General features: G+C 40.1%; 1 protein-coding gene across 4 annotated transcripts in view; it reads left to right on the top strand.

The window, feature by feature from the left end:
* Faf2 (Fas associated factor family member 2) overlaps positions 1-13112 on the top strand; it is a 62540-nt gene extending 49428 nt beyond the window's left edge. For 3 of the 4 annotated variants that reach the window (XM_015488510.2, XM_048792266.1, XM_015488511.2), the window contains 5 exons: positions 22-113; positions 1925-2102; positions 3159-3330; positions 4123-4266; positions 9923-13112. In XM_015488510.2, coding sequence (XP_015343996.1) covers positions 22-113; positions 1925-2102; positions 3159-3330; positions 4123-4266; positions 9923-10105 — 769 coding nt within the window. In that variant the 3' untranslated portion in view covers positions 10106-13112. The remainder of the gene's footprint in view (positions 1-21; positions 114-1924; positions 2103-3158; positions 3331-4122; positions 4267-9922) is intronic. The other variant, XR_007343511.1, reaches the window with a different exon arrangement.
* Positions 13113-25959: the final 12847 nt, after the last annotated feature.

A 25959-nucleotide genomic window follows, 5' to 3' on the forward strand; every position in this document is an offset into this window, starting at 1 on the left:
TCTTTTCATCTTTTTCCACAGCAATACTCTCTGTGCACCTGAAGTTATTTCACTAATAAATACGAGAATGCTGTTCTGGGCATGTTCTACAAACAAGCCTGAGGGATACAGGGGTAGGTTGTGTTTCTTTTGTCTTATTGAGATTATTGGGGTATCTTTGCCAAGGTCTTGAAAGACACACCATGTCATTTGTAACATGACTGTTCTGTGGTAGACACTGTACTAGTTGTGGTTTTTATATTATGTTATTTAATCTTCTTAGCAGTCATGAGAGGATTGTATTACCTCTACTTTGTGGCTTAAGAAACGGTCTCAGAGAGTTTAAGCCACAGGCTTGAGATCACATAGTTAATAAGTTTTGGAGCAAGATCAGGTCTGACAGACTTTCATTCTTTACAGTTAACCATTGCCAGAGACTTTTATTTTTAAAAATGAGCCTTAGCTAGTAATTTGCACTTTAATCTCAATGGGTATTTTTATTGAAGAATTTATTCTCCTCATCAGCAATTTTAACAGAGCTTCTTGCAGAGTGAGTTAGCTGTTTGAGTACCCTGAGTGCTGATATGGACTTAGGAAGCTCAGGTCTTTGCTGACAATAACTCTTAATTGGAGATAAATATTTTTAGAAGTCATTAGAAGATATGAAGACATCCAGTGAAGAAAAAGGCATTGTTCTGTAGCTCCTTGTCTCCAGCAGCCCTGAGTGTGTGATAGCATGTCAGGCATTATGCTGATCTTAAGAACCAAAGATGCAGCAGGTGTTTTCCTTGCATCCTGGAATCTGAATCTTTTTACTCCCTAATTATGTCTTAAACATCTGATATGTTCCTGCAGCATACATTTTGCCATTCTAACATGGCTTTGTGAGGCTGGTAGTGGAGATGAAGAGAAAAAACTAAGGATACTTTTTATAGAGATTTATAAAATCCCTTCTTATAAGGAAAATGGAACTCCATTATGGTCAAATTTTGGTTATTTGAAGACCATCTTTCTTTCTCCTTTGGAGCAGAACAGCCTTTTTAGACCAAGGGAAAGTAATAAGGAAGGAAATTAAGCAAGAAAAAGAAAAGATAGAAGATGATGTTGGGAATCATCGCCAGTAGCATCAGGCTAGGTGAGACTTGTAAACTTGTCCCCTTTTAGGCTTGACCCCTAGGGTGAACTATGCTAAACAGTAGAAAGATTTTTTTTAGATTCTTTTCCTACCATAAGGAAGATATTGTCTTTGAAGTCTGCAATATACTAACCACACCCCTGGAAAGCCTGTCCTATTCTAATTAAGCACCTAGGTGTGGGGATTCAAAAATATAACAAAGAGAGCTGGGTGCGGTGGCATAAACCTGTAATCCCAGCAGCTCAGAGGCTGAGGCAGGAGGATCACAAGTTCAAAGCCAGCCTCAGCAAAAGTGAGGCCCTAAGCAACTCAGTGAGACCCTGTCTCAAAATACAAAAATAGGGCTGGGGATGTGGCTCAGTGGTCAACTACCCCAGAGTTCCATCCTGGTAACCCCCCTCTCCCCCACACCCTTAAAGAGAAAAGATTAAGAATCTAGGAAGGGAGCTGGGCACGGTTGTGATCCCAGTACCTTGGGAGGCTGAGGCAGGAGGACCTCAAATTCAAAGCCAGCCTCAGCAAAAGTGAGGTGCTAAGCAACTCAGTGAGATCCTGTCTCTAAATACAAAATAATAGGACTGGTGAAGTGGCTCAGTAGTTAAGTGCCCCTGAGTTCAATCCCTGAGGTTAAAAAAAAAAAAAGACAAACAAAAAATGTCTAGGAAGGGAAAAGAGAAGCAGAGATGAATGTTATTTCCCATTTATCTCAACGGGATTAAAGCAGTTTTCTCTCTCCCTTTATGGAAAATTTGAGAGTTGATTTGTTTTATCCCCAAGTTCTGCCCTTAATCTCTTGGGTGTTTCTTTCAGTCTCACAGGCTTTACGAGAGAATACCTATCCATTCCTGGCCATGATTATGTTGAAGGATCGGAGAATGACTGTGGTGGGACGGTTAGAGGGCCTTATTCAACCCGATGACCTCATTAACCAGCTAACATTTATTATGGATGCAAACCAGACATACCTGGTGTCAGAACGCTTAGAAAGGTATGAGAGACTTTCTGAAAGGAAGAGATCAGTTTGTGTATCTGGAGGGCTGACATGGAACTCCACAAACCCTTTTTCCCTTCTCTTAAGCAATTTTAATAGTCCTCCCTAATTGGGGTCAAGATGTTTGCATGTTTTGACCTGAATTACTCTACATCATTTCATCTGTTCTTACAGGTATAAATCAAAATATAGGGCTTTATCCTCAGGAATGAGTATTGTGAGCCAGACATGGTGGTACTTACTTGTAATCCCAGCAATTCAGGAGGCTGAGGCAGGATTGCAAGTTTGAGGCCAGCCTGGGCAACTTAGACCCTGATAAAATAAACTGAAAAGTGCTGGGAATGTAGTTCAGTGGTACCGTGTCCCTGGATACAGTCCCCATTACTGGAAGGAAAAAAAAAAGGGAAGAAAGTATAAAATAAGAATATGTATTTATTCAACCATTTTGATTGGCTAAATATTTGTGCTATGTGAAAAAATAGGAAATACACCAAATTGTTATGATATTTTATGTTTTTAGTGGAATTCATTTTTGGTCATGGGGGTGGTTTGATAAGGGTTGTTATTGTGGTTAGTAGAATTCTGAATAACGTTTCTACCTTTTTCAAATCTTTTATGATGTATGTATGAGTCAAGTGCTGTGTATACAATAGTGCAGAAATTTAGAAGGGTATTTATAAAATACAGTATTGATGATCATTTCAAAATAATAATAATGTTATGATAAAGGATAAGCTTTTATTTTAAAAGTTAAAAATTGAGAGGGAAGCTTGTAATTTCTTTTCCTGCCAACTTACACTGAGGAAAGAGATGGCTCTTTCAGATTCTGCCATTCTCTGCTTTTAAAATCCTTCAGAAGATCAACATTTTCACCCTGTTCCAAATTTTCAACATAAAAATTCACAGAGGTCTGGGGATATGGTCAGTACTGCATGAAACCCTGGGTTTAATTCTGAATGCCACACACAAAAAGAGGGGCGAGGGGGGGGGAATGAAAACGCAGAGCTATGTGAAATTGCTGTTTTCCTTTTTATACTTTTGATCTGTTCATAGGGAAGAAAGGAACCAGACCCAGGTGCTGAGACAACAGCAGGATGAGGCCTATTTGGCCTCTCTCAGGGCTGACCAGGAGAAAGAAAGGAAGAAAAGGGAGGAACGGGAGCGGAAGCGGCGGAAGGAGGAGGAGGTGCAACAGCAGAAGCTGGCAGAAGAGAGAAGGCGACAGGTGATGGAGCATGCCTCTGTTCTCTGTGATTCCCAAACTACTGAGATTGCTTAAGTGTGAAAGGAACCTGGTGTTGACACACACCAGCAATTCCAGCTACTTGGGAAGCTGAAGCAGAAGGATCTTAAGTTCAAGGCCAGCCTGGAGAACTTAGAGAAATTAAAAAAAAAAAAAAAAAAGTGGAAAAAAAATGTGAAAAAGAAAACATGAGGGAGGGGGGATAGTAGAGGATAGGAAAGGCAGCAGAATACAACAGACATAAGTATGGCAATATGTAAATCAATGGATGTGTAACTGATGTGATTCTGCAATCTGTATACGGGGTAAAAATGGGAGTTCATAACCCACTTGAATCAAAGTGTGAAATATGATATATCAAGAACTATGTAATGTTTTGAACAACCAACAATAAAAAATTTAAAAAATAAAATAAAGGTCCATCAACAACTAAAAAAAAAAAAAGAAAACATGAAAGGAAAAATTATGTGGTAATTATGGGTGATTTATAATTTTTTGACCTTATTCATTCTTAGTACTAGTGTAAGCTGATAACACGTTTCAGTAATGTACTTGTTATAGCCAGGGTCTTTTAGCCATTACCCTTTTCCTCAAATAGTCTAATACCTGAACATGATCAGTAAATAACATATGTGATGCAATAGTTGTTTCTTGTCTCTTTCCAGGGGTTTTTCTGAGTAATTAGTTATTAGTTTTTCTTCTGAGTGCATAATAAACCTACATGATCCTGTTTCTGTAGTTGAGCTGTATTCACCTTTGCTTTTGTCTCTACAGAACTTACAGGAGGAAAAGGAAAGGAAGTTGGAGTGCCTGCCTCCTGAGCCTTCCCCAGATGACCCTGAAAGTGTCAAGATAATTTTCAAATTACCCAATGATTCTCGAGTAGAGAGACGATTCCACTTTTCACAGTCTCTAACAGTAAGCATCACTTAAGTGGGTTGAAGTATTTCTGACATCTGGGCCATAGGTATAGAAGCTTTTATAGCCTTCATTCCTTATTTGTTTTTGTTCTGTTTTGTTTTGTTTGTTTCTGTATTTTGCAGTGCTGGGGATTGAACCCAGGGCTTTGTGCATGCTAGGCAAGCACTCTACCATTGAGCCCCTACATAGCCTTCTGAGAGTGTTATTAGTATATCTTCAGCTCTGATGAACAGGGAAGGAAACAAGAGAACGGGTGTGACATCAGAAAACACCAGGAAGAGTACAATAACTATTGAAGGTTTCTTCTTTTCTGGCTATCAGCTTTTTTTCTGGCTATCAGCACTTTTTTTTTTTTTTTTTAATATCTTTAAAAATCAAACCCAGTGTCTCACGCTTTCGAGACAAGCACTCTACTGCTGAGCTACAACCCCAGCCTGAGCTCAAAGCATTTTTTCAAAAGGTTTTCTTTCATTATAATGTTTGAACTCTGCTAAACAAAAAAAAGAAGAAGGCCGTGTTCTTCCATGTCTTTGAGGTTCTTCCAGGTTCTCTTTTGACATTGACTTCAGAACTCCTGGTTGTTTAAAGAAAGCTTTGTCTTCAGTGACCTAAGAATCACTGAATTACATATCTGAATATATATAAGTAGTTCAGGTGCCTTTATCTCTCCCTTTATGCCCTTCTTATCATATAAGAAGCCCCACTTCCTGAGGCTCCTTTTTTATTTGGAATCCATATTTGTTATTGTCATTTCCATAGGTAAGTAGTTAAAAGCAGAGACTCTTATTAGAGTCTCACAGAATGAGAACCAAACTCATACTATCAGAGTTACTAGATATATTTCTTTAGTTGCGATACATATCTAGCCTAAATTTCTTCTTTGGTAAAATTGGTATAGTAATATTATTAAGTTGCTTGCTCAAGTTACATGTTTTACATGGACATGTGGATTTTAGCTTGTATTACTAAGTTTCACAGTTTGTACGTCTGAGCTCTATGGAATTTCTAGCCCCAAAGCTCAGATAAAACTGTATATAAAATAACCACAATTTACTCTTCTGAGAGTTTTAGAGGAAAAAAATCTATTAAAATTGTGGAACATGGGCTGTGCTTGTAGCTCAGTGGTAGAGCACTTGCCTAGCACATGTGAGGCACTGGGTTCAATCCTCAGCACCACATAAAAGTAAATAAATAAAATAAAGGTATTGTGTCTGTATACAACTAAAATTATTATTATTTTTTAAATTGTGGAATGTGGGCTGGGGATATAGGTCAGTTGGTTGAGTGCTTCCCTCGCATGCACAAGGTCCGGGGTTCAATCTCCAGCACTCCCCACCCCTGTCCCCCAAAAAAATTGTAGAACAGAATAAGAATAGGCCTGTGATTAAAGAGGAACCATTTATTTCTTTTTTCCATATTTTTTTAATTGCTGCATTATATTTGTACATAGTGGTGGAATTTGTTGTTACATATTCATACATGCACATAATATAATTTAGCCAATATCAGTCTTCAGTATTTCCCTTGGGAGCTCTTTTCAACTAAAGACTTGTAAATAGGTTTCTCCCTAAAAGATGTTTCTTAAAAAAGACCATCCTGCTGGGCCCGGTGTGCACATCTATAATCCCTGTGACTTGGGAGGCTGAGTAAAGCCGGAGAATCATAGGTTTGAAGCCAGCCTCAGCAACTTAGCAAAGCCCTAAGCAGTTAATATTGAGATTCTGTCCCAAAATAAAAAAATAATAGGATATAATTTAGTGGTAAAACATCCTGGGTTCAATCCTCAGTACCAAAAAAAAAAAAAAGAACATCATAACCAGCTGAGGCTGAAAGAAATGTTTGGTTTTAAATTGGGCTTGCAAAGGGAGAAAGAAAGTATAAAGGAGGAGAAGTGCAGTGCTGATTCTGGCCTGGAATTTAACATTCACAGACATAACAACATATAACCAGATAATGATTTAGAATGTTTCAGTGCTCTTTAGATCTTGTGTCATTTTCCTATCAGCTCGGATCTCCACATATAATATCAGAGAATGACACATTTGCACATGATGCTCAGCTCTTGATAGTGGTAAAATGCTAAAATGAAAAAGGATAAAATCTCTAAATTCCATGAGTGGGCAGAAAAGTGGCATCTGGCTTTCTCTTAAATGTGTATAAAAGGGGCTGAGGATGTGGCTCAAGCGGTAGTGCGCTCGCCTGGCATGCGTGCGACCTGGGTTCGATCCTCAGCACCACATACAAACAAAGATGTTATTTCTGCCGAAAACTAAAAAATAAATAAATATTAAATGTGTATAAAAGAGATCCAGTTTATACTCAGCCACGCACTCATCTTTCTGTCCATTATAAACTAAAAGGGACATAATGTGGTGACACGTTTATTGGTGGTGTCAGCTCTTTTCATTGGTAAGTGAAAACATGCCAGTTTTATAAGAATATTGGATAGTCTCAAGCAATAATTGATATACAAAGTATTATTTCAGGGTTGGGGATGTGGCTCACTGGTAGAGCATTCGCCTAGCATGCATGGGGCCCTGGGTTCTGTCCCCAGCACCAGGAAAAAAAATATATATATATATATTATTTTACCCTCAGATGAAACCTGTTTTGGGTTCATACCAAGAATACTTGATGTAAATCTAACTGATGCATCTTAAGAAAATGAGAGTTAGTATTAATGGAGATTGCAAAGAATCAGGAAATGCTTGAAGTTGATGGACTAAAATATGACAAGTTTATAAAGTCATTAGATAAGGGAGAAATAGATTTAATCCATAAATTCTAAAAATGTAGCTTCTTAAAATTCTCTGAAGAATTGAAGACAAAGGAGAGAAAGACTGCTTCATGCAGAAGGGAAAAAGCCAAGAAAATTCATTGTTCTGAGAGGTAGAACAAAAAGAAAATATATTCTTTTTTTTTTAATATTTATTTTTTAGTTGTAGTTGGACACAACACCTTTATTTCACTTGTTTATTTTGGTATGTGGTGCTGAGGATCGAACCCAGGGTCTTACACGTGCGAGGCGAGTGCTCCACCGCTGAGCCACAACCCCAGCCCTGCCCCGAGAAAATATATTCTTACAAAACAAAAGGAAGAATAATTTGAATGGTGTGTTCCTCATTTTGAGGGTTGACCTGAAATAAAGTAACGCAATTCACAACACAGAGTCTTTGATAGAAATAGAAGCATGATGGAGATGACCTGTTCTTAATGTGGGCATTAAGAGATAGGGAGAAATAACCATGGCCTATATACAAGCAGATTGTTCACACTTTAAGTTTTAGCAATCTGAGTTCTGCTAACTGCCCACTTTGCACTAAATGTTTTTAAGTCTTTTTTAAAAAATATTTTATAGTTGTCAGTGGATTTTTTTATTTGATTAATTCATTTATATGCAGTGCCAAGGATCAAACCCAGGGCCTCACATATGCCAGGCAAGTGCTCTACCATTGAGCCACAACTTCAGTCCCCCGGCCCTTTTTAAATTTTATTTTTGAGGCAGGGTCTCAATAAGTTGCCCCAGTTGGCCTCTAACTTTCTACCCTCTTGCCTCAGCTTCTTTAAGAATATCAAATCTTTTATTTATTTATTTATTTATTTATTGGTGGGCATAGTACCTTTTATTTATTTTATGTGGTGCTTAGGATCAAATCCAGTGCCTCACATGTGCTAGGCAAACACTCTACCACTTAGCCACAACCCCAGCCCAAATGTCAAATCTTGATCAGGTTAAAGAGTGTGTTTACATGAATGGCAACTCAAATCTGAGTCCAGATAGCTCAGGTTGGTGTCTAAAAATCTGAACATAATAAGAATATACATAGAGAGTCATAGATTTACAGATTTAAAGTTTTGGTTTTATACACACATGTACTAGATGTGGGAGTTTGTATATATGTTTATCCATACATACATAGGCATATTCTCCATAGTGAGTGCCTAGAAACAGCACCTCCCATTCAAAATGAGCATACCCAGCACCAAGATCTTGGCTTTTGAATACCATTGTCCATTAAGAAAACAGGCTGGAGATGACGTTCTGTTGTAGAGCACTTGCCTAGCATGCATGAGGTCCTGGACTCACTCAATCTCTAGCACCACAAAGAAGAAGAACCAGATCTCTCTGGAGGACATGCCTGATTCCAGGACTTGGACAAGGAATATAAAAGATTATCCTAGAACATCTTGACCCTGAAAGCAAGGAATTGTTCAGAAATTGATGACATGTTAGATACTGAAGGCAGCCATTCATGGTGACTGTATCTGGAGTAGTTTGAACATTAAAATAATGATTGTAACATTATAACCTATTGAGTAAAATAGGAAGACAGAAATTTGTATTGCTACAAATAAATGTAAATGTTTAAGGAACAGAATATCTTCATAGTTTCAGAATGTTTGATAGAAATAGACATATATCCTATCCCCAAAATATATCCTAACTGAAGAAAAAGCATAACTTCAGTGGAGAGACCTGGCAGACACCAACTGAAACAGATAATCAAAATGAACATCATAGATAATGGAACAAATTAAAAATGTGCTCCAATCGAATAGGGTACATTGAATAGAGTGCAGCATCATTTCTGAAATACTCCTATCAAGGATGCACAACCTGAATTTGATTATAAATAAATATCAGACAAACTGAAAGACATTCTGAAAAATATTTGACTATACTTTATATACAAATTGAATGATTTCTTCTGAACTAAAGGAGACTTGAGTCATGACAAATGTAACAGTTCTAAACTAGGTAATTTTTGCTAGAAAAGACAACTGGCAAAACTTAAGTGGGGCCCAAGTAATGTAATATAGTCCAACCCTCCCTATCTGTGAGTTTTGCATCTATGGATTCAAACAACACAGATCAAAAATTTTAATGTCATTATTTATTCTGTAAACAAAACAGAAGATAAACGACATAGCATTTACATTGTTAGATATGATAAGCAATCCAGAAATGAGTTACTGTTATTCATTTTATATAAGGGACTTGAGCATCTGGGGATTTTGGTATCCACAGTGGGGTCCTAGAACCAATCTCCCATGAATACTGAGGGATATCATGGTAATAATATGTCAATTAGATTTCCTGATTTTTTTTATACCTTTATTTTATTTGTCTATATTTATGTGGTGCCGGGGATTGAACTCAGTGCCTCATGCATGCTAGGCAAGCACTCTGCCCACTGAGCCACAACCCCGGCCCCTAGATTTCCTGATTTTGAAGGCAGTGTTGTCATCATGTAGAAGGTTGTCCTGTTTGTAAAACATACATACCTTCAAGTATTTTGGGGTGATGAGACATCAGGTTGGCAGCTCACTCAGACCTGGTTCAAAGAAAAAAAAAATTCTATATCCTACACATCCTGATTTTTTGTAACTTTGTGATTATTTTAGAGTGTTTTTTTTTTTTTAACAGATGAATCAATTCAGAGTAGGACTAATATTGATCTTAGGTGATTTCTTTTTAAAGGACTACCCCACATATTTGTTCTGGTAAATGGGAACACCTGAAAATTCCAGTGTAATATGACTGCTTCATGTCCCATAATCATCTTAGGAAGAGTTGGGTGACATTTGACTTTATAGTGGTGCATACATCTCTTTTTCTCACTGTCATTCTTTTTCTATATGACTTCTGCAGGTAATCCACGACTTCTTATTCTCCTTGAAGGAAAGCCCCGAAAAGTTTCAGATTGAAGCCAATTTTCCCAGGCGGGTACTGCCCTGTGTTCCTTCAGAGGAATGGCCCACCCCTCCTACACTGCAGGAGGCGGGACTCAGCCATACAGAAGTTCTCTTTGTTCAGGACCTAACAGACGAATGACACTTTTTCTTCCTCTCCCCCTCCTACCCTAATCCCTAAAAGAAATGGAGAAAAAAAAAGAGAAATTCATATTATTATTATTATAATACAATATTTTTTTTAAAAGACTGCTGCATCCTAAGGAAGGATCAGAAACCATGCTGCCTGCAAGAGTCATAACCTGTGTGTGTGCACGAGGTTAGCAGTGAACGTACCCACTTGGCAAACTCACCCTTCCCTATGGCCTCCGTACCATGCATCTTCCAAGTGAATGGAGACTCTTCACCTCCAACCCGTCCATTGTCCCAACTGGGGAAGGGGACATTCCCACTAGTTTCCATTCATTCTTGCTTTTATGGAAAATAAAAGTGAAAAACCTCTATCAACCAGCTACAGCAGCATCTCCTGAGGACTTGCTTCTTCCACCTCTGGAGAAGAGAGGGAAGAGAAAGCACAGAACAGAGATGTTCCTTGAACTGCCACAGTTTATGTATAACTTTGTTTCTCTTTCTTTGTAATGACCAAAGGATTGAGGCTGACATAGGTGTATTTCTTTTCCTTAACATTGTTTGATAAAGAACCAATTCTTAAACATGAGTTTATGCCCTGGGCTCCTTTAGCCCATAATAGTGTAATAAAGGTGCCCCGGGCTGGTTTGTGCTTATTTCTGCTATTGCCCCTCTCATGTTCCCAGAGAGGTCCTATTTTGGTCCAACTCTTGCCGTCCTTTCTTACCACCTAACCACCCCACTTGGAGGAATAGAGGAATCTGTAGCCCTACAAAGGCCATATATGTACAGATTACACCCATGTGTGTGGTGAACGTTCACCTTTACATACAACTGCAGCTTTGCCTTGGATCTGTACCAGGTGGTGGTGAAGGGTCCGAACCAAAGGATAGCAGCTCTTCATTCCTCTTCTGACATTGCATGCTGCTTCTCCCAGCTTTTCTGAATTGCCAAGCGTGGTGCCTTCCCAAGGACTAACATGGCCTGCTGTGGAGCCAGCAGAACCACATGAGAGTGCCCTGCCTGTCAGTGGAAGTGTGTTTTAAGGATGGAACCAGAGGAGAGGTCCTGAAGAGAAACAAGACTGGACTCCCAGCCTTTGTAAGCTGTTGAAAGGCACAGATCACTTTCTGATGTAGCTACCAGCTGGAGGCGGTCCTATCCTCTCCCTCTATTGCTGTATTGAAGTAATAGTTTCCCCCACCCAGCCTCTGGATGTCTTGTCTGTGGTTGAGTTTATGATATTGGGTACATGGGTCAGGCCATGTATTAACATGCTATTGTTCAATAGCTTGATGGGTGCAGGCTTATACATGGAAGCCTTCAGAAGTCCTGTGGTTGCTAGCATGCTGTGAAGGGCAGGGCTTCAGGTCAAGTTTAAAGTATGACTTGATTGATATGTCGTCTCCAAAGGCTTTCTCTGTTGATTAACTAAAACGTAAGGACCACTTTCTTTACTAGTAGTAATAGGCTTACTGTTCTCTGCAGCCCTCTGCAGGTTTGTTGAGGTAAACCCATGGGACTGAGGGAGGTACCTCATCCATAATACCTGGGTAGTGTGAGAATTTTCCAGTGGCCTTGATACAGGAATCTAGAACACCATCTGTAAGAAAAGTAGTTCTGTTCCTACCTATCTATCATTCTTCCACTTGGTTTCCTGCTGTCCTAGAGCCAGATGGGTGGAAAACTACCCCCTCACAAATTCCCAAAATGTGTCTGGAGTGGACATCAGATGAATGATGTTCTCCACTCAACCTTGGATGAAGTGTGCTCATTGACAACCATGCAAAGAGGAATTTCTCCACTCAGAGCCTCCCTCTCTGTTTGCAATTCACAGCTATTTCCCTGGCAGCACATGGGAGGGTGTGAAGGACCTTCATTAGGCTGGGTGTACAATGTAAGTATTTTGCCCACATCTCCTTGGGGAAGTTATTTTTTTCTCCCCTTAATAACTCAGTCTCATTCTAAAATGTGCACTTTATGCCTCTTGCCTTTCTTTGATAACTGTTTAGTAAAGGAGGTCAGATGCCAGAATATTAAGACAAGGTCCCTCTATCAATACAACTCTTGGGACAGCCTGCCAATTTACTGTAGGTTTCAAGAAGCTTCAGCAGAAGCACCTGCCCGTATCTAGTCCCTTTTAGACCCTGTGCCTGCCTCCTTGCTGCCCCTACTACTGCCGCCTGGATGCCATTTCCTTTCCTTGTAGGTGAAATATGGGCTGCACATTTTATCACTTAATGCCTGTACAATCTGTTACTCCCAAGGACCTCTGGGAGCTTGATGGGACCTGCAAGGGAGAAAAGGCTGAGGTGCTGGTAAGCTACAAGCATTTGCTCATTTCCATATCACTTCTGGGATATTTCAAATGGCAAGTCATCAACTGAAGAAAACACTTGTTTGAAGTTTTGTTCTGCACTCTCAAAACTGAAGTTGTAGATACAGCTGAATAACCATGGAACACGATCAAGCAAAGACACCTATTGGGGTCATTGAATTTTTGCAGCCTCAGTGGGATCCTTCTGGTCTTTTCTTCCACTTGTGCAGAATTTCCTGCAGCAAATATTTCTCCTTGCTTGCCTCTACCATGAGATTTGGAGAAGGAATGGCAGAAGGAGACTATCTCCTTAAAAAAAATTAAAAAGAACCTGGAATCAACTAAGCAGTCACTATGAAAATTGTTAACCGTGCCAAGGCCAAGGAAAGAGTTTCAGAAAATGAAGAGTGGTAACTCCCAGAAAACAAAGTCAGGGGGGTATTATCACCTGGTGCTTGAACAAGGAGCTCCACCTTACAACTGGTGTTTTTTTTTTTTGTTTGTTTGTTTTTTGTTTTTTAGGATTTGTAAGGAACGCAGCAATGGGAAATCCATCCACAAAGGATGCAGTGCCCCAACTTGTACTGCAGCTGAATAGTTACGCGATAATTTCCTGAAGAAATCTAGTGTACTTTAAATTTTTTTCATAAAGGTTTACATTGTATTGTAGGTTAACATTAAATGTTTTATAACAAAAATTTCACAACTGGCTATGGGTCTTTCTGTCCAGTAGAGGTGTGACATCTTTTTCTATGTGTGAGGGAAAGGATGAAAAACATTTTGGAATAAATGGGACATCACATTGTCAAGAAGCCAGTGCAGCACACCTGGGATCCCAGCGGCTTGGCTAAGGCAAGAGAATCACAAGTTCAAGGCTAGCCTCAGCAACTTGGCAAAACTCTGTGTCAGCATAAAAATAAAAAGGGCTGGGGTTGTAGCTCAGTAGTAAGGTACCCCTGGGATCAATCCCCATTAACAATTTTTTAAAAAATCAGAAATAAAGAGTTAAAATAGATCTATATTGTATCCCTGTGAGAAATAGCAATTTAGGCAATATGGTAGTGTAAAAAGCAGGCAGATCTGGTATCAAATTTTCGTTTTCATTTATCAGCTTTGACCTCGGGTGAGTTCTTAGCTCCCATAAGCTTTAGTTTCCTCAGTCATAAATGAAACTTGCCATCTTCTTCAGGATAGATTTGAAGAACAAATTAGCCAAAAATGGTGAGGCACACTGGTAATCCCAGCCTCTCAGGAGGCTGAGGCAGGAGGATTGCAGGTTCAAAGCCAGCCTCAGCAACTTAGACCCTGTCTTCAGAAATAAAAAGGGCTGGGTGTAGCTTGGTGGTAAAGTGCCCCTGGATTCAATCTTCAGTAACCCCTCGCCTCCAAAAAAAGAACAAATCAATGTGAAGCACCTTACATACTTTAGATGCCATCATTTGTTCCCCCTTTCCTGTAAGGATATATTTTGAAGGAATATTTTCTTGCAGAAATAACTTATTTCGGGGCTGGGGTTGTGGCTCAGTGGTAGAGTGCTTGTCTAGCATGTGTGAGGCACTGGGTTTGATTCTCAGCACCATATATAAATAAATGTCCAGTGACAACTAAAAAATATTTTTTTAAAACTCCCTTTCATACGGAGTTTATTCAATTTTTTTTTCCCTTTTTCTTTTGGTGAGGAGTGGTAACTCTCACTGGGGATTTAACTAGGGCCTCACCCATGCTATGCTAAGCAAGTTCTCTACCACTGAACTACATCCCCAGCCCTTTTCTATGTTTTATTTAGAGACACGGTCTTCTTGAGTTGCTGAGTACCTCGCTGAACTGCGAGGCTGCCTTAGAACTTGTGATCCTCCTGCCTCAGCCCCCCGAGTTGCTGGGATTTCAGGTGTCCAGCGCCAGCTCTGTTTTTGTTTCTCCTGTTAGAGCTATATCCTGGTAAAACAGTGATAACAGAAGAGTAACTAACTCCATTCCAACAGATTCTGGGCTATTGGAATTCCTCTCCTAGGGTATTTTCCCCCTGTTTTCATTTAAGCTTCAACCTTTCTCTTCATCTGTCTTCACCTATCTTTTCCTGTGCTAAGAACTCATGCCTATAAACTACAGATTTGTATTTGTGTACATGTGATACTACCTCTGAGCTACATCCCCAGCCCTTTGTTATTTTTTTAGGCAGGCTCTCACAAGCTGCCCAGGCTAGTTTCAAACCTGCAGTACTCCTGCCTTCTCCTCCTTAGTTGCTAAGATTACAGGTATGAATCATCACACCTGGCTGAATTATGGATTCTTGTTACCTTCAAAGTCTGCCTGGTTGCTTATCCAAAGAGGTGGAGTTGGGGCTCTCCATCTTCTTAATGTAAACCAGAACATCTGCTCTAGTCTAGGTCTGCAAGATTCTTTTCACCTAAGGTCAGAAGCCACTAAATTAATGTTTCACAATTGACTGTGAAGCTTGTGTATAAAAATTGCCATGGATCAACAAAATCAAGGAAAATTCAAACTGATGTAATGATTTTGGCCACATCAGCTCTCATTCTAAAGGTTTCAGCAGCTGTAAAACAGGACCAATTGTAGCATTGAAATAAATATTTAAGTCAATTTCATTGCAGGATGCAGGCATACAGTAGGCATTTGGTAAATATTGCCTCCTATTCCTGTTCATAGAAGTTTGTAGTTTACTCACACAAGATTTACCTGAGATATGGATAAAGGAGAAAGAAGGAGGGGGGTGAGGTTTAGGCTTTGTTTATTGGCAACTCATGCAGGATAACTTTTCTTGACACTTCTCTGGCATTGCAGTTGGAACTCCACATGTCCTGATGGAACTCCAAGCCCTCTCAGTCCCTTCTTTATTCCTATGAGCTCAGCTACCATGCTTCCTGAGCCTTAGAGCCCTAGTCCCTCCCATCTGTCCCTCTTTGTAACTCTCAGAAGGATGACCCAAAACTCCAAGGTTTCTTACCTGTAAATAAAGCCTAGTTTTCCCTTGAAGACTCTGCTTGCTTAAAAACAAAAAAAAAACAAAAAAAACTGTTAATGGAGGTTACATTTCCCCATTTCTTGGCCAACAGGTTAATAGGATCTCTATTTCTGTTGCCAACTTGAAGCATGGTTCTAAAAGATACTGCTGAAACACATGCCATCTACTTATATTTATACCTCCACTAGCACTAGAGGACTTCCAATTCTACGTATGTGGATTCCTTAAAATTCTCTTCCTAAAGGTCAGCTGAGCATGGTGGGAAGAGGCTTTGGAGTCAAATCTGGATTTGAAATTATTCTGCTGCTTGCTAATATGCTCTAAGGCAAATTATTGACCTCAGAACCTGTTTCCTCATCTATAAATATCATAATAGTAGTACATCCTTGCAAAGTGGAGGTGCTGTTTAAATGAGTCAGTGTGTGCAAACTGTCTGGCATTGGGTGGATGATGCTCTGTAAATACAGTGTTCCTCTTTCCTGTCTTTCTCTTAGAGTGCCATTTTGCACTTGTAACTGCTTCACTTTCAAGGACTCATGCCAATCCCTCTGACCACCTTTATATTTCCAGCTCCCACTGTTCCTGCCCTGCCCTCAAAACCTTTTTTTCCTCTCCACTCATATCATTTCCCCTATTTTCTTGTCTTCATTTTCTTCTCCAATACAAGCCAGTCTGACTTACAATTCTCAAGGTCATGCAACCATTTGTTTTTCCTCCTTGTATGTTCCTTAAGCCTGGGTGTAAGTGCGCCTTCCTTTAATCCAGCTCCCATGCCTGCCTTTCTGCTGCAAAGGAACTATCTTGAATCCAAGTCTAACCACATCACACCAATCTAAGCCCATTACAACAGCCTGCTGGCCAGAAAGAAGTTGAGTTCTTGCCACAGAACTTTGTTATCTTCCTTTTTCACCTCAAAATTGTTTTGTAATGTCACCTGCTTCCTCTTTCTCTTCTGTCTAATGGGTATATTTTTTAAATGAGATGTACTTTACATACAGTAAAATGCCCAAATCTTAAATCTACAGCTTGTTAAAAATTAACTATGTATCCACCAAAATAAGCTGCAGCATACACAGGATTGGGGATGTAGACCAGTTGTAGAGTTCTTGCCTAGCACATGCAAGTCCCTGTATTCAATTCCTAGCACACCAAAAAAAAAAAAAAAAAAAAAAAGATGCAAAATATTCTTACCACTCTGGAAAATTCCCCTTTGTGTCTTTGCAGTTGATAGCCCCTTTAGAGCTGATGACTATTCTGAATTCTTTCACCATAGTTTTAACTGTTCTTGAAATCTGCCTCTATGGATAAGGGGAAGATTTTATAAATTGTTTTCCTGATTAAGATTTAATTATTTTTCATGGTAAGAAAATTTAGAAGCTGGGCACAGTGGCTCATGCATGCCTGAAATCCCAACAACTGAGAGGCTGAGGCAGGGGGATCACAAATTCAAGGCCAGTCTTAGCAATTTAGTGAGGCTCTAAGCAATTTAGAAAGAATTTGTCTCAAAAATAAAAGGGTTGGAGATGTGGCTCAGTGGTTATGTGTCTCTGAGTTCAATCCCTGATACAAAAAAAAAAATTTTTTTTATAAAAATTTAGGAAGTGAAAAGAAACAAAAAAGACAACAAAGATGATTTTGTAATACTGATAGGTGGCAGAGAGACATGAGTGGTAGGAATATGAAGTTGGGTGTCGGTTTTGTGAACCAGGCCTACTGTGCCTCATATAAAGCTTCCTTTTAAAGGGCAATTTGCTTGAGGCTGCTCTGGCCCTGCCTGGCTCCAATCAATGGGATTCTGGATTCTCCTATTAGGAGAAATGCAGCCCCAAAGACTCTTCCCTGCAGATAGAAAGAGCAAGGGTTGCCCTGAAGGGGAACTTTTGTTACCTTTACACAGATCAGATTCCAAGACTAGGGAAGACAGGATAATTAGAAACAAAGTCCCCAACCATAAAATATGTAAAAACTAGTTACAATTAGGACTGGTCAGTGCAGACCAAAGTGACCCAGAGTTGCCTTGGATCTTTAGCATGCCATTATAATAGGAAAATATATCCTTCATGGAGTAAGACAATGAGCAGATGGGACTTGATTTGAGGCAATCCAACTGTCAGTCAAACATCATCAAGAAGTGGGCCTGTGCAGGAGTCTAGAAATTTCCCTGTAACCCCCCAATAAAACAGGACTGGAGGAACATACTGTTCCTCTCCTGAGAGGATCCACTCTCTCCCTTTCTCCTTTGAGAGTGTTCCTTTTTCCCTTTTCCAATTCCATCTAATAAACCCATGCCTGCTACTCTAAGTGACTCATTTGAAATCCTTCCAGCATGACAGCAAAGAACTGGTGACTGAGAACCTCTGTGGACAGCCTTGCTCTGCAATCATACCACACTGTCCAGAGATGTCCAGTATTAATATTCTAATGTATATCTTCCTGGAGTTTTCATTGCACATAAAAACTTTTTTTCTATAGAAACAAGATTATTATAAGTACTGTATTATTTTGGTTACACACATTTTTTGGTGTGTGTGATGTACTAGGGAGAAAACTTACTACAGAGCTACATCCCCTGCCTCTTTTTATTTTAATATTTTAATTTTACTTTTTTGGTACTGAGGATTGAACCCAGGGGTGCTTAACTACTGAGCCACTTCCCCAGCCCTTTTTTATTTTAATTCTGAGACAGGGTTTCACTGAGTTGTTTAGGGCCTTGCTAAATTGCTAAGACTGGCTTTGAACTTGTGATCCTTTTGCCTCTGGCCTCCTGAGCTGCTGGGATTACAGGTGTGTGCCACCGCAGCTGGCACCAAGCTTATTTTCTCAGGAGGGAAAAAAAAGAATCCAGGGGCTGGAGGCTGGCCTAGCATGCATGAGGTCCTGGATTTGATCCTCAGCCCTACTGAGGGTAAAAATCCTGGAAGTGAAATTTCTGAGTCAAGAGAGAGAGAAATTTTTACTTTTTAAAAAATGTTTGTGGTATCTCCAAATTGTAATCCAGAAAAGTTATTTATATTCCTACCAGCAGCGTATAAATGTGTGCTTAGTCTCCCATCTGTCTCCATCATCTCCAGAACCTTTACCAACTATTCTCTTTTGAATAAGCAGCTACCTGATACAGAATAAATGTCCCCTTGTGCTCTAATCCACAAATCAAAGATCAAATTATGTGAAATAAAGTTAAGGAATTCACACTTTGTTCTGAGGGCCAGTGAAGGGCATTAAGCAAGACAGAGCATCAGATTTGGGTTGAGGCCAAGTGTGGTGGTACTTGCTTATAATCCCAGCAACTCAAAAGGCTGAGACAAGAGAATTGCAAGTTGGAGGCCAGCCTCAGCAACCTAGTGAGACCCTGTCTTGAAATAAAAAATAGTCAGGATTGGTGGCACATCCCTGTAATCCCAGTGACTCAGGAGGCTGAAGCAGGAGGATCATGAGTTCAAGACCAGCCTTAGCAATTTAGTGAGACCTTGTCTCAAAATTAAGACTAGGGAAGACAGGATAATTATAAAGAATTGGAGATGTGGCTCAGTGGTTAAAACTCCACTGGGTTCAATATCCAGTACTAAAAAAATGAAGAAATAAATAAAAAATAAGAAGGGATGTTGGGATATAGATCAGTGTCAGAGTGCTCATGTGTTCAATCCTCTACAGTACAAACAGAAGAGAGGGGGAGACAGAGAGATTAATGGAGGCACACACATCAGGTTTGAGTTGGATATAATTAGGATCCCCTGATTGTTCCTAGACACACCATGCACTTTCCTGCCTATAGCTGGACAACTATTCTCTTTGATCTCTTGATATCAAGAGAATCAACTTAGGCCTGGGGATATAGCTCCATTGGTAGAGTGCTTGCCTTGCATGTACAAGGCCCTGGGTTTGATCCCCAGCACCACAAAAAACAAACAAAAAGAAACAAAAGATATGCTGTCAATCTCTCCAACTCCTCTAATTGCCAACAAGGGAAGTGCCTAGACCACATGACCCTGGTATTTCCAGAATCATATTTATAAAACTGGTTTAAGCCAAACATGGTGGCAAGTGCCTATAATCCCAGTGATTGGGGAAGCTGAGGCAAACTCGAGGCAAGCCTCAGCAACTTGGTGAAAACTTGTTTCAAACTAAAAAGTAAAAAGGGCTGGGGAGGTAGCTCAGTGGTTAAGCACCCCTGGGTTCAATCCCCAGTACCTTCCCCCTCCAAAATAACTGGTTTAACTTTGGATTCAGTGTAACTCAGATACTAGCAAAAAGAATATTATGAATCATAATTAGCAATGGTATGCTAATACGAATACAAACTCTGCACATACTTGGATTAACACCTACAGCTGTTACTTTTGGTCCCGATATCAGAGGTTTTTATTTGTAAGCAACAGGCAAGAAAGCTAATTTAAGGGGGAAAGATTGTTGGAAGAGTTGGGTGGGTTCCAGAATTTAAAACCAGAGCTCAAAAAGCATAGGTTGAGCCTAGTTGATGGACAGAGGAACAAATAAAGGACAACATTGTCAGAATCCACCTTTGGGATGAAGGAGCATAACCAGTAAGCATACTGGGTTTTCTGTACTCAGGTGAACTCCATAAGATGAGGCAGAGCCTTGTTAAAAAAAAAAAAATGCAGAAAATATACAGAAGAAAATAATCATTGCTCACATTTCCACCATCCAAAATGATTAACATTAATACTTAGGTATATCTATTGGGCTTTTTTCTGTGGATATATTTTGGATAAAAAGTCACAGAAGCCAGATGAGATTGTACATGCCTGTAATTCCAGCGGCTCTGGAGGCTGAGGCAGGAGAACCGCAAGTTCAAAGGCAGCCTCAGCAACAGCAAGGCTCCAAGCAACTCAGTGAGATCCTGTCTCTAAATAAAGTACAAAATATGGGGCTGAGGTTGTGGTTCAGTGGTAGAACACTTGCCTAGCATGAGTGAGGCACTGGGTTCGATCCCCGGCACCACATAAAAACAAATAAAGGTATTGTGTCTACCTACAACTAAAAAAAAAATTAAGTACAAAATAGAGCTGGGGATGTGGCTCAGTGGTCGAGTGCCCCTGAGTTCAATCCCCAGTACCAAAAAAAAGAAAAAAAAGTCACAGAAAATGTTTATACATATGCTAAAATAAAATCCACTATACGCAGGAGATTTGGCTAACATGAAATGAGCTGGACTCCGATGCTGGCCTCGAATGCAGACCTGGCATTGTGAGGTTGCTCTGAGCCTCTTTCCCAGAGGCCCTTTTCAATAGAAACAGCACAAAAGACAGGGAATTGTCCCAGTTTGTCAGAACCACAGAGGACAGTGAACAAGGAGTTATCATTATACCAAAAATAAAAATAATAATAATAATAATAATAATAAAGGACAGATCACACCCTGTTTCACTAACGTGGGCCACTAGAAAGAAAGAGTGGGGCCTGTGTCAAGTCACCAGGACTGGGGTCAACCTCCACATACTTTCTCCCCCAGCAGCCACCCTCTTGTTTGCTTATTCAGTCATCTATTCAGAAAATACTGATGCCTATGATGTTCTTGCCCTTTTCTAGGGTCTGGGAACATGTGCATGTGACGACCCTCAGTCTAGTGAAGCAGAGAGATGGGGAACAGCAGGAGCGATTGTGACAGGTGATACACGAAGAACCCTCTGACAGCTTGTGGAAGCCCCAGTGGAAGCCAGCAGGCTGGAAGCGAGGGCTCAGGTTGGACTTGGATGGTGCCTTTGGTCTGGGCTGTGGAAAAGGAATCTGCTTGCTGGGAGAGGGAGAGGGCAGAACATCTGAGACAATGGGCTGAACTGTATGACTTGGGGGTGGGGCACACACACCTGGGTCTGAAACCCAACTCTTGTTGGTTTTGTGGCCTTGAACAAGTCATCCTTCCTCTCTGAGCCTCTGTTTCCTGTGGGTACTAAGAAGGAAGGTGAGTTTCACAGTCAAGAAAACAGGATCCCATGAGAGATAATGAGGCAACACTGTAGTCACTCATAGATGTGAGTGGTCTTCAAGCAGAGGAAAGAGCACAGGGGCTGGGCGGGGGCCGCAGGTGGGCTGGGGAAAACCTAAGCATCTGGTAGGAAGGAGGGAGAGGTCTGAGTTGACAAAGAGTGGACAAAGGAGGCTGGTCCTCCCACAGCCTCTATCTTTTCCCTCAGAGAAAGTGGAGCAGACAGAGGGGAGAGGAAGGGACAAACAAGGAAATCTATTTCCTTGACATCCTTTACTTTCCTCTGAAGTGACAAAGGTTTACATTTGGGGCTGACTTTAATCTCTCCATTCAAAAAAAGAAAAATTAAAAACTAACAAAATTTCTGTTTCAGCTGATCTCCTCAAAACCCCTCCAAGGGACAGGGGCTTTCACATCCTCCTGTGGTGGGAAGCTGTAGGTGGCTGGTTGGGGAGGGCACACCTGAAGTCTGGAGAAGGTGAGGAGAACTGACTCAAGCAAGCGATCTCAGAGGTTCTAAGGCCAACCAAACCCAGTGGCCTCTCTTTTCATGCTTTCAAAAGCGGATTCTTGGGCAGGCTAAATAGCTCAGTGGTAGACCACTTGCCCAGCATACGTGATGAGGCCCAGGATTCTATTCCCCACGACTACAGAGGGGGATGGAGAGAGAGGGAGGAGTGGGGACTGAAAAGCTGGGCTGATTTTTCCATTATGAAGCTGGGCTTAAACCCAGGCTTTTCTGAGTCTCAATCCTCCCAAAGGAAACTCAAAATTATTTCTCTACCCAGGATATTTAGGAGCAAATGAAAACATTATGGTTGATAAGGCCCCTAGGACCTGATTCACCCTCGAAAACTTCACTATATTCCCACTCAAGTGCATCCTTGCCTCTGGGCCTTTGCACATTCTGTTCCTTCTCTTTGGAGGGCTCTTGTCCTTACTAGCTCTTTTCATCATTTAGGTCTTACTCATTTCAATGTCACCTCCTCTGAGAGGCCACCCCTGTATCAGGATGCCCCTGCCCTAGGTCCTCTGACTCACCACTTTTTCCTCATGGCCCTTATTTGTTTATTGGTGCTGGGGATTGGACCCTGGGCCTTGCACATGCTAGGCCAGCACTCTACTACTGAGCCACATCCCCAGCCCCCTTATTATAATTTGAAATGGTTGTTTATTTGTAGATATTCACCTCTCCTATGAATGCCGAAATCAGGAACTTTGTCAGGTTCACTACGGGATTCCTGATATCCTGATGTCTAGAACAGAGTGCCTGGGTTGGCTCAGGGCAGAAGCCTCAGTCAGTTTTGCTCAATGAATTTATTTGGCACAGATGACCTGCCAAGCACCATACCAGGCCCTGTGGAGACAGTGACAATTAAATAGCCCTTATAGAGTGTCTAGGTTTTTATATCCTCCTCGGGATTGATTTCCTGTCAATTAACAAGCAGAACTCAAAGGACACAAAGGCCAAAAGTGATGAGAAAGTATTCAACTCTCCACCCCTCTGAAGGCCGCAGTGCTAAGTGTATGTTAGTTTTATAAAAAACTACCAAAGCATATTCTAGAGTGACTTTATATTCCCATAAATAATATATGAAATCCAGTTTCTCTACATTCTCACTTGAATTGGCTATTTTTTTTTTGTTTGTTTGTTAATATCAGGGATTGAGCCCAAAGGTCCTCTAACACTGAGCTACATCCCCAGTTTCCCCTGCCTTTTTTTTAAGAGACATGGTCTTGCTAAATTGCCGAGGCTGGCCTGGAAATTTTGATCCTCCTGTCTCAGCCTCCCAAATAGGTGGGATTACAGGTGTTCACCACCACACCTGGTTTATAGTCAATATTTTTAGTTGTTATTAATAGGTATGTAATAATATCTCATTGTGGTTTAATTTGCATTTTCCTAGTGACTAACAGTGTCAAACATCTTTTCATAAGCATGTGAAATATCCTCTTTGATAAGATTCATGTTGATGTTTTGTTTTGGGTTTTAAGAGTTCTCTATATATGAGATACAAGTCCTTTGTCAGATATATATTTTGCAAATTAAAAGTTTTTAATTTTGATGAAGTTAATTTTTTTTCTTTTATGGATCATTTTTGATATTGTATCTAAGAATTATTCATTTAGCTCCAGGTCCTGAAAATTTTTACCTGTTATCTTAATTCTATTTTGTGTTAATTTCTGTACAAATTATGAGATTTTTGGAAAAGACTATCCATCAGATGATTAAAAATCAGTTGTGGGCTGGGGTTGTGCTTGCCTAGCATATGTGAGGCCCTGGGTTCGATCCTCAGCACTACATAAAAATAAATAAATAAATAAAGGTGTGTGTCCATCTACAACTAAAAAATTAAAAAAAAAAATCAGTTGTACTTGCATAGGTTGATTATGTTAGTTTTATAAGAAACTACCAGGCCACATTCCACATTCTGGGCTCTTTATTCTGTTCCTTTGTCTTTCCCATCTTTAATACATTGTCTTGATTTATTTAGCTATACAGTAAGTCTATTTTTCTTTTTCTTTTTGTACCAGGGATTGAACTCAGGAACACTTCACCACTGAGCCACATCCCCAGTCCTTTTTCATTTCAAGACAGGATCTTGCTAAGTTGCTTAGGACCTCATTAAATTGCTGAGACTGACTTTGAATTGGTGATCCTCCTGCTTTAGCCTCCTGAGCTGCTGGGATTACAGGTGTGGGCTACCTTGCTCTGCTAGTAAGTCTTAAAACTAGGTGAGGTTTAAAGTCTTAAAACCATTCTTCCTACTTTATTCTTGTTTTACGAAATGGTTTTAGCTACTTTGTATGCCTTTTCACATACATTTTAGAATAAGCATGTATCAGAAAGAAAGAAAGAGAGAGAGAGAATGAGAGCGAGAGCAAGAAAGCAGGGGTAGGGGTATAACAAAAACTTCCCTGGAATTTTGATAGAAATTACAGATCAATTTGGGAAGAAATGATCTCTTTACTATATTTGTTATTAATAGGTATGTAATAATATCTCATTGTGGTTTAATTTGCATTTTCCTATTCCAATCCAAGAACATGTGGTTTACACTTATTTAGTTCTGACTTCTTTCATCAGTATTTTGAAGATTTCAGCATACAAATCTTGTATATTTTGCTAGATTCATACCTATGTATTTTATTTTTCTTTTGATTAGAAATGGTGGGGTTTTTTGCATTCGATTTCCATTTTCATTGCAAGCTATAGAAACACATTTTTTTTTTTTGGTACCGGGGATTGAACTCAGGGGGACTGGACCACTGAGCCACATCCCTAGCCCTATTTTGTATTTTATTTAGAGACAGGGTCTCACTGAGCTGTTCAGCACCTAGCCATTGCTGAAGCTGGCTTTAAAGACATGATCCTCTGGTTTCAGCCTCCTGAGCTGCTGGGATTACAGGCGTGCACCACTGCGCCTGGATGAAACACATTTTTTGTTTTATTTGAGACATTGTTTTGATGTTTTCCCAGGCTCCCAAGAGATCCTCCTGCCTCAGCTTCCAGAGTAGCTGGGACTTCAGGTGCATGCCACCAGGATCGGTTCACATAATTTTTTGATCTTGTATATTTTGATCTGCTGAATTTAGTTTTGACGGTTTTCTGAAAGATTCTTAATTTTCTACAGACTTCCATGTCAGCTGCCAACTGGGACAATTTTATTTCTTCCTTTCCAATCTGTATGACTAACTTTATTTCCTTTTTTTTTTTTTAATATCTTTATTTTATTTATTTATTTTTATGTGGTGCTGAGGATCGAACCCAGGGCCTCGCACATGCTAGGCGAGTGCTTTGCCACTGAGCCACAACCCCAGCCCACTTTATTTCCTTTTTCTTGCTGAATTACACTGGCTGGGACTTTCAGTATGGTGTCGAATAGGACGAGTGAGATGGGCTTCCTTGCCTTGTCCTAATCAGAGCGGAGCATCTAGTGTTTTATTATTAAGCATGAAGTTGCAGAGACTTTTGTTGATGTCCTTTAGGTGATGAGGACGTTACACTCTTCTGGTCAGCTGAGTTTTTATCATGGATAAATAAGGAATTTTATTAAAATTTTTTATATCATTTGATTTGATCCTGTGATTTTTTTTTTTCTTTAGGTTTTCTGAAATAGTGAAAAAAGCTTAGAGACTCCTCCCACTTTACAATTTTCTCAGACTTCTAGGGTCCTGGTAACTTAGTTGCTACTACTGGTCTAACTTGCTAAGTCCCAGAGTGCTCCAGGGAATGTAATTTGAGCCCTACTCATGACCAAACACACCAATATAGGAAATGTGGACCCCAGCATCCACTCTTGGAGATTTAGAGTCATACTGGTTCAGAGAAACCCTGATACTTACTGCCTTCAACATGGAATTGACCAAGCTTATCTGACCAAAGGCGCCTTATGTATTTTTCTGCTTTTATTATACACAAACCGTTATTGCTACCACTGGACTTTTTCTAAAACATACTTAGGTAACTACTCAAATGATATTGTCCCCTAACTTGCAGGTAATCTAAGCAGCTCTGACTAAGGCTCCAGTTAGTAGCATCAGACATAAGATCTCAGCCTACTGCGCCTCTAAACCATGTTGGATCATGTTGTTAGACATGCTAATAAATCAGCCACCATT

Source organism: Marmota marmota, unplaced genomic scaffold (genome assembly GCF_001458135.2).
Source record: "Marmota marmota marmota unplaced genomic scaffold, marMar, whole genome shotgun sequence".
NCBI lineage: Eukaryota > Metazoa > Chordata > Mammalia > Rodentia > Sciuridae > Marmota > Marmota marmota.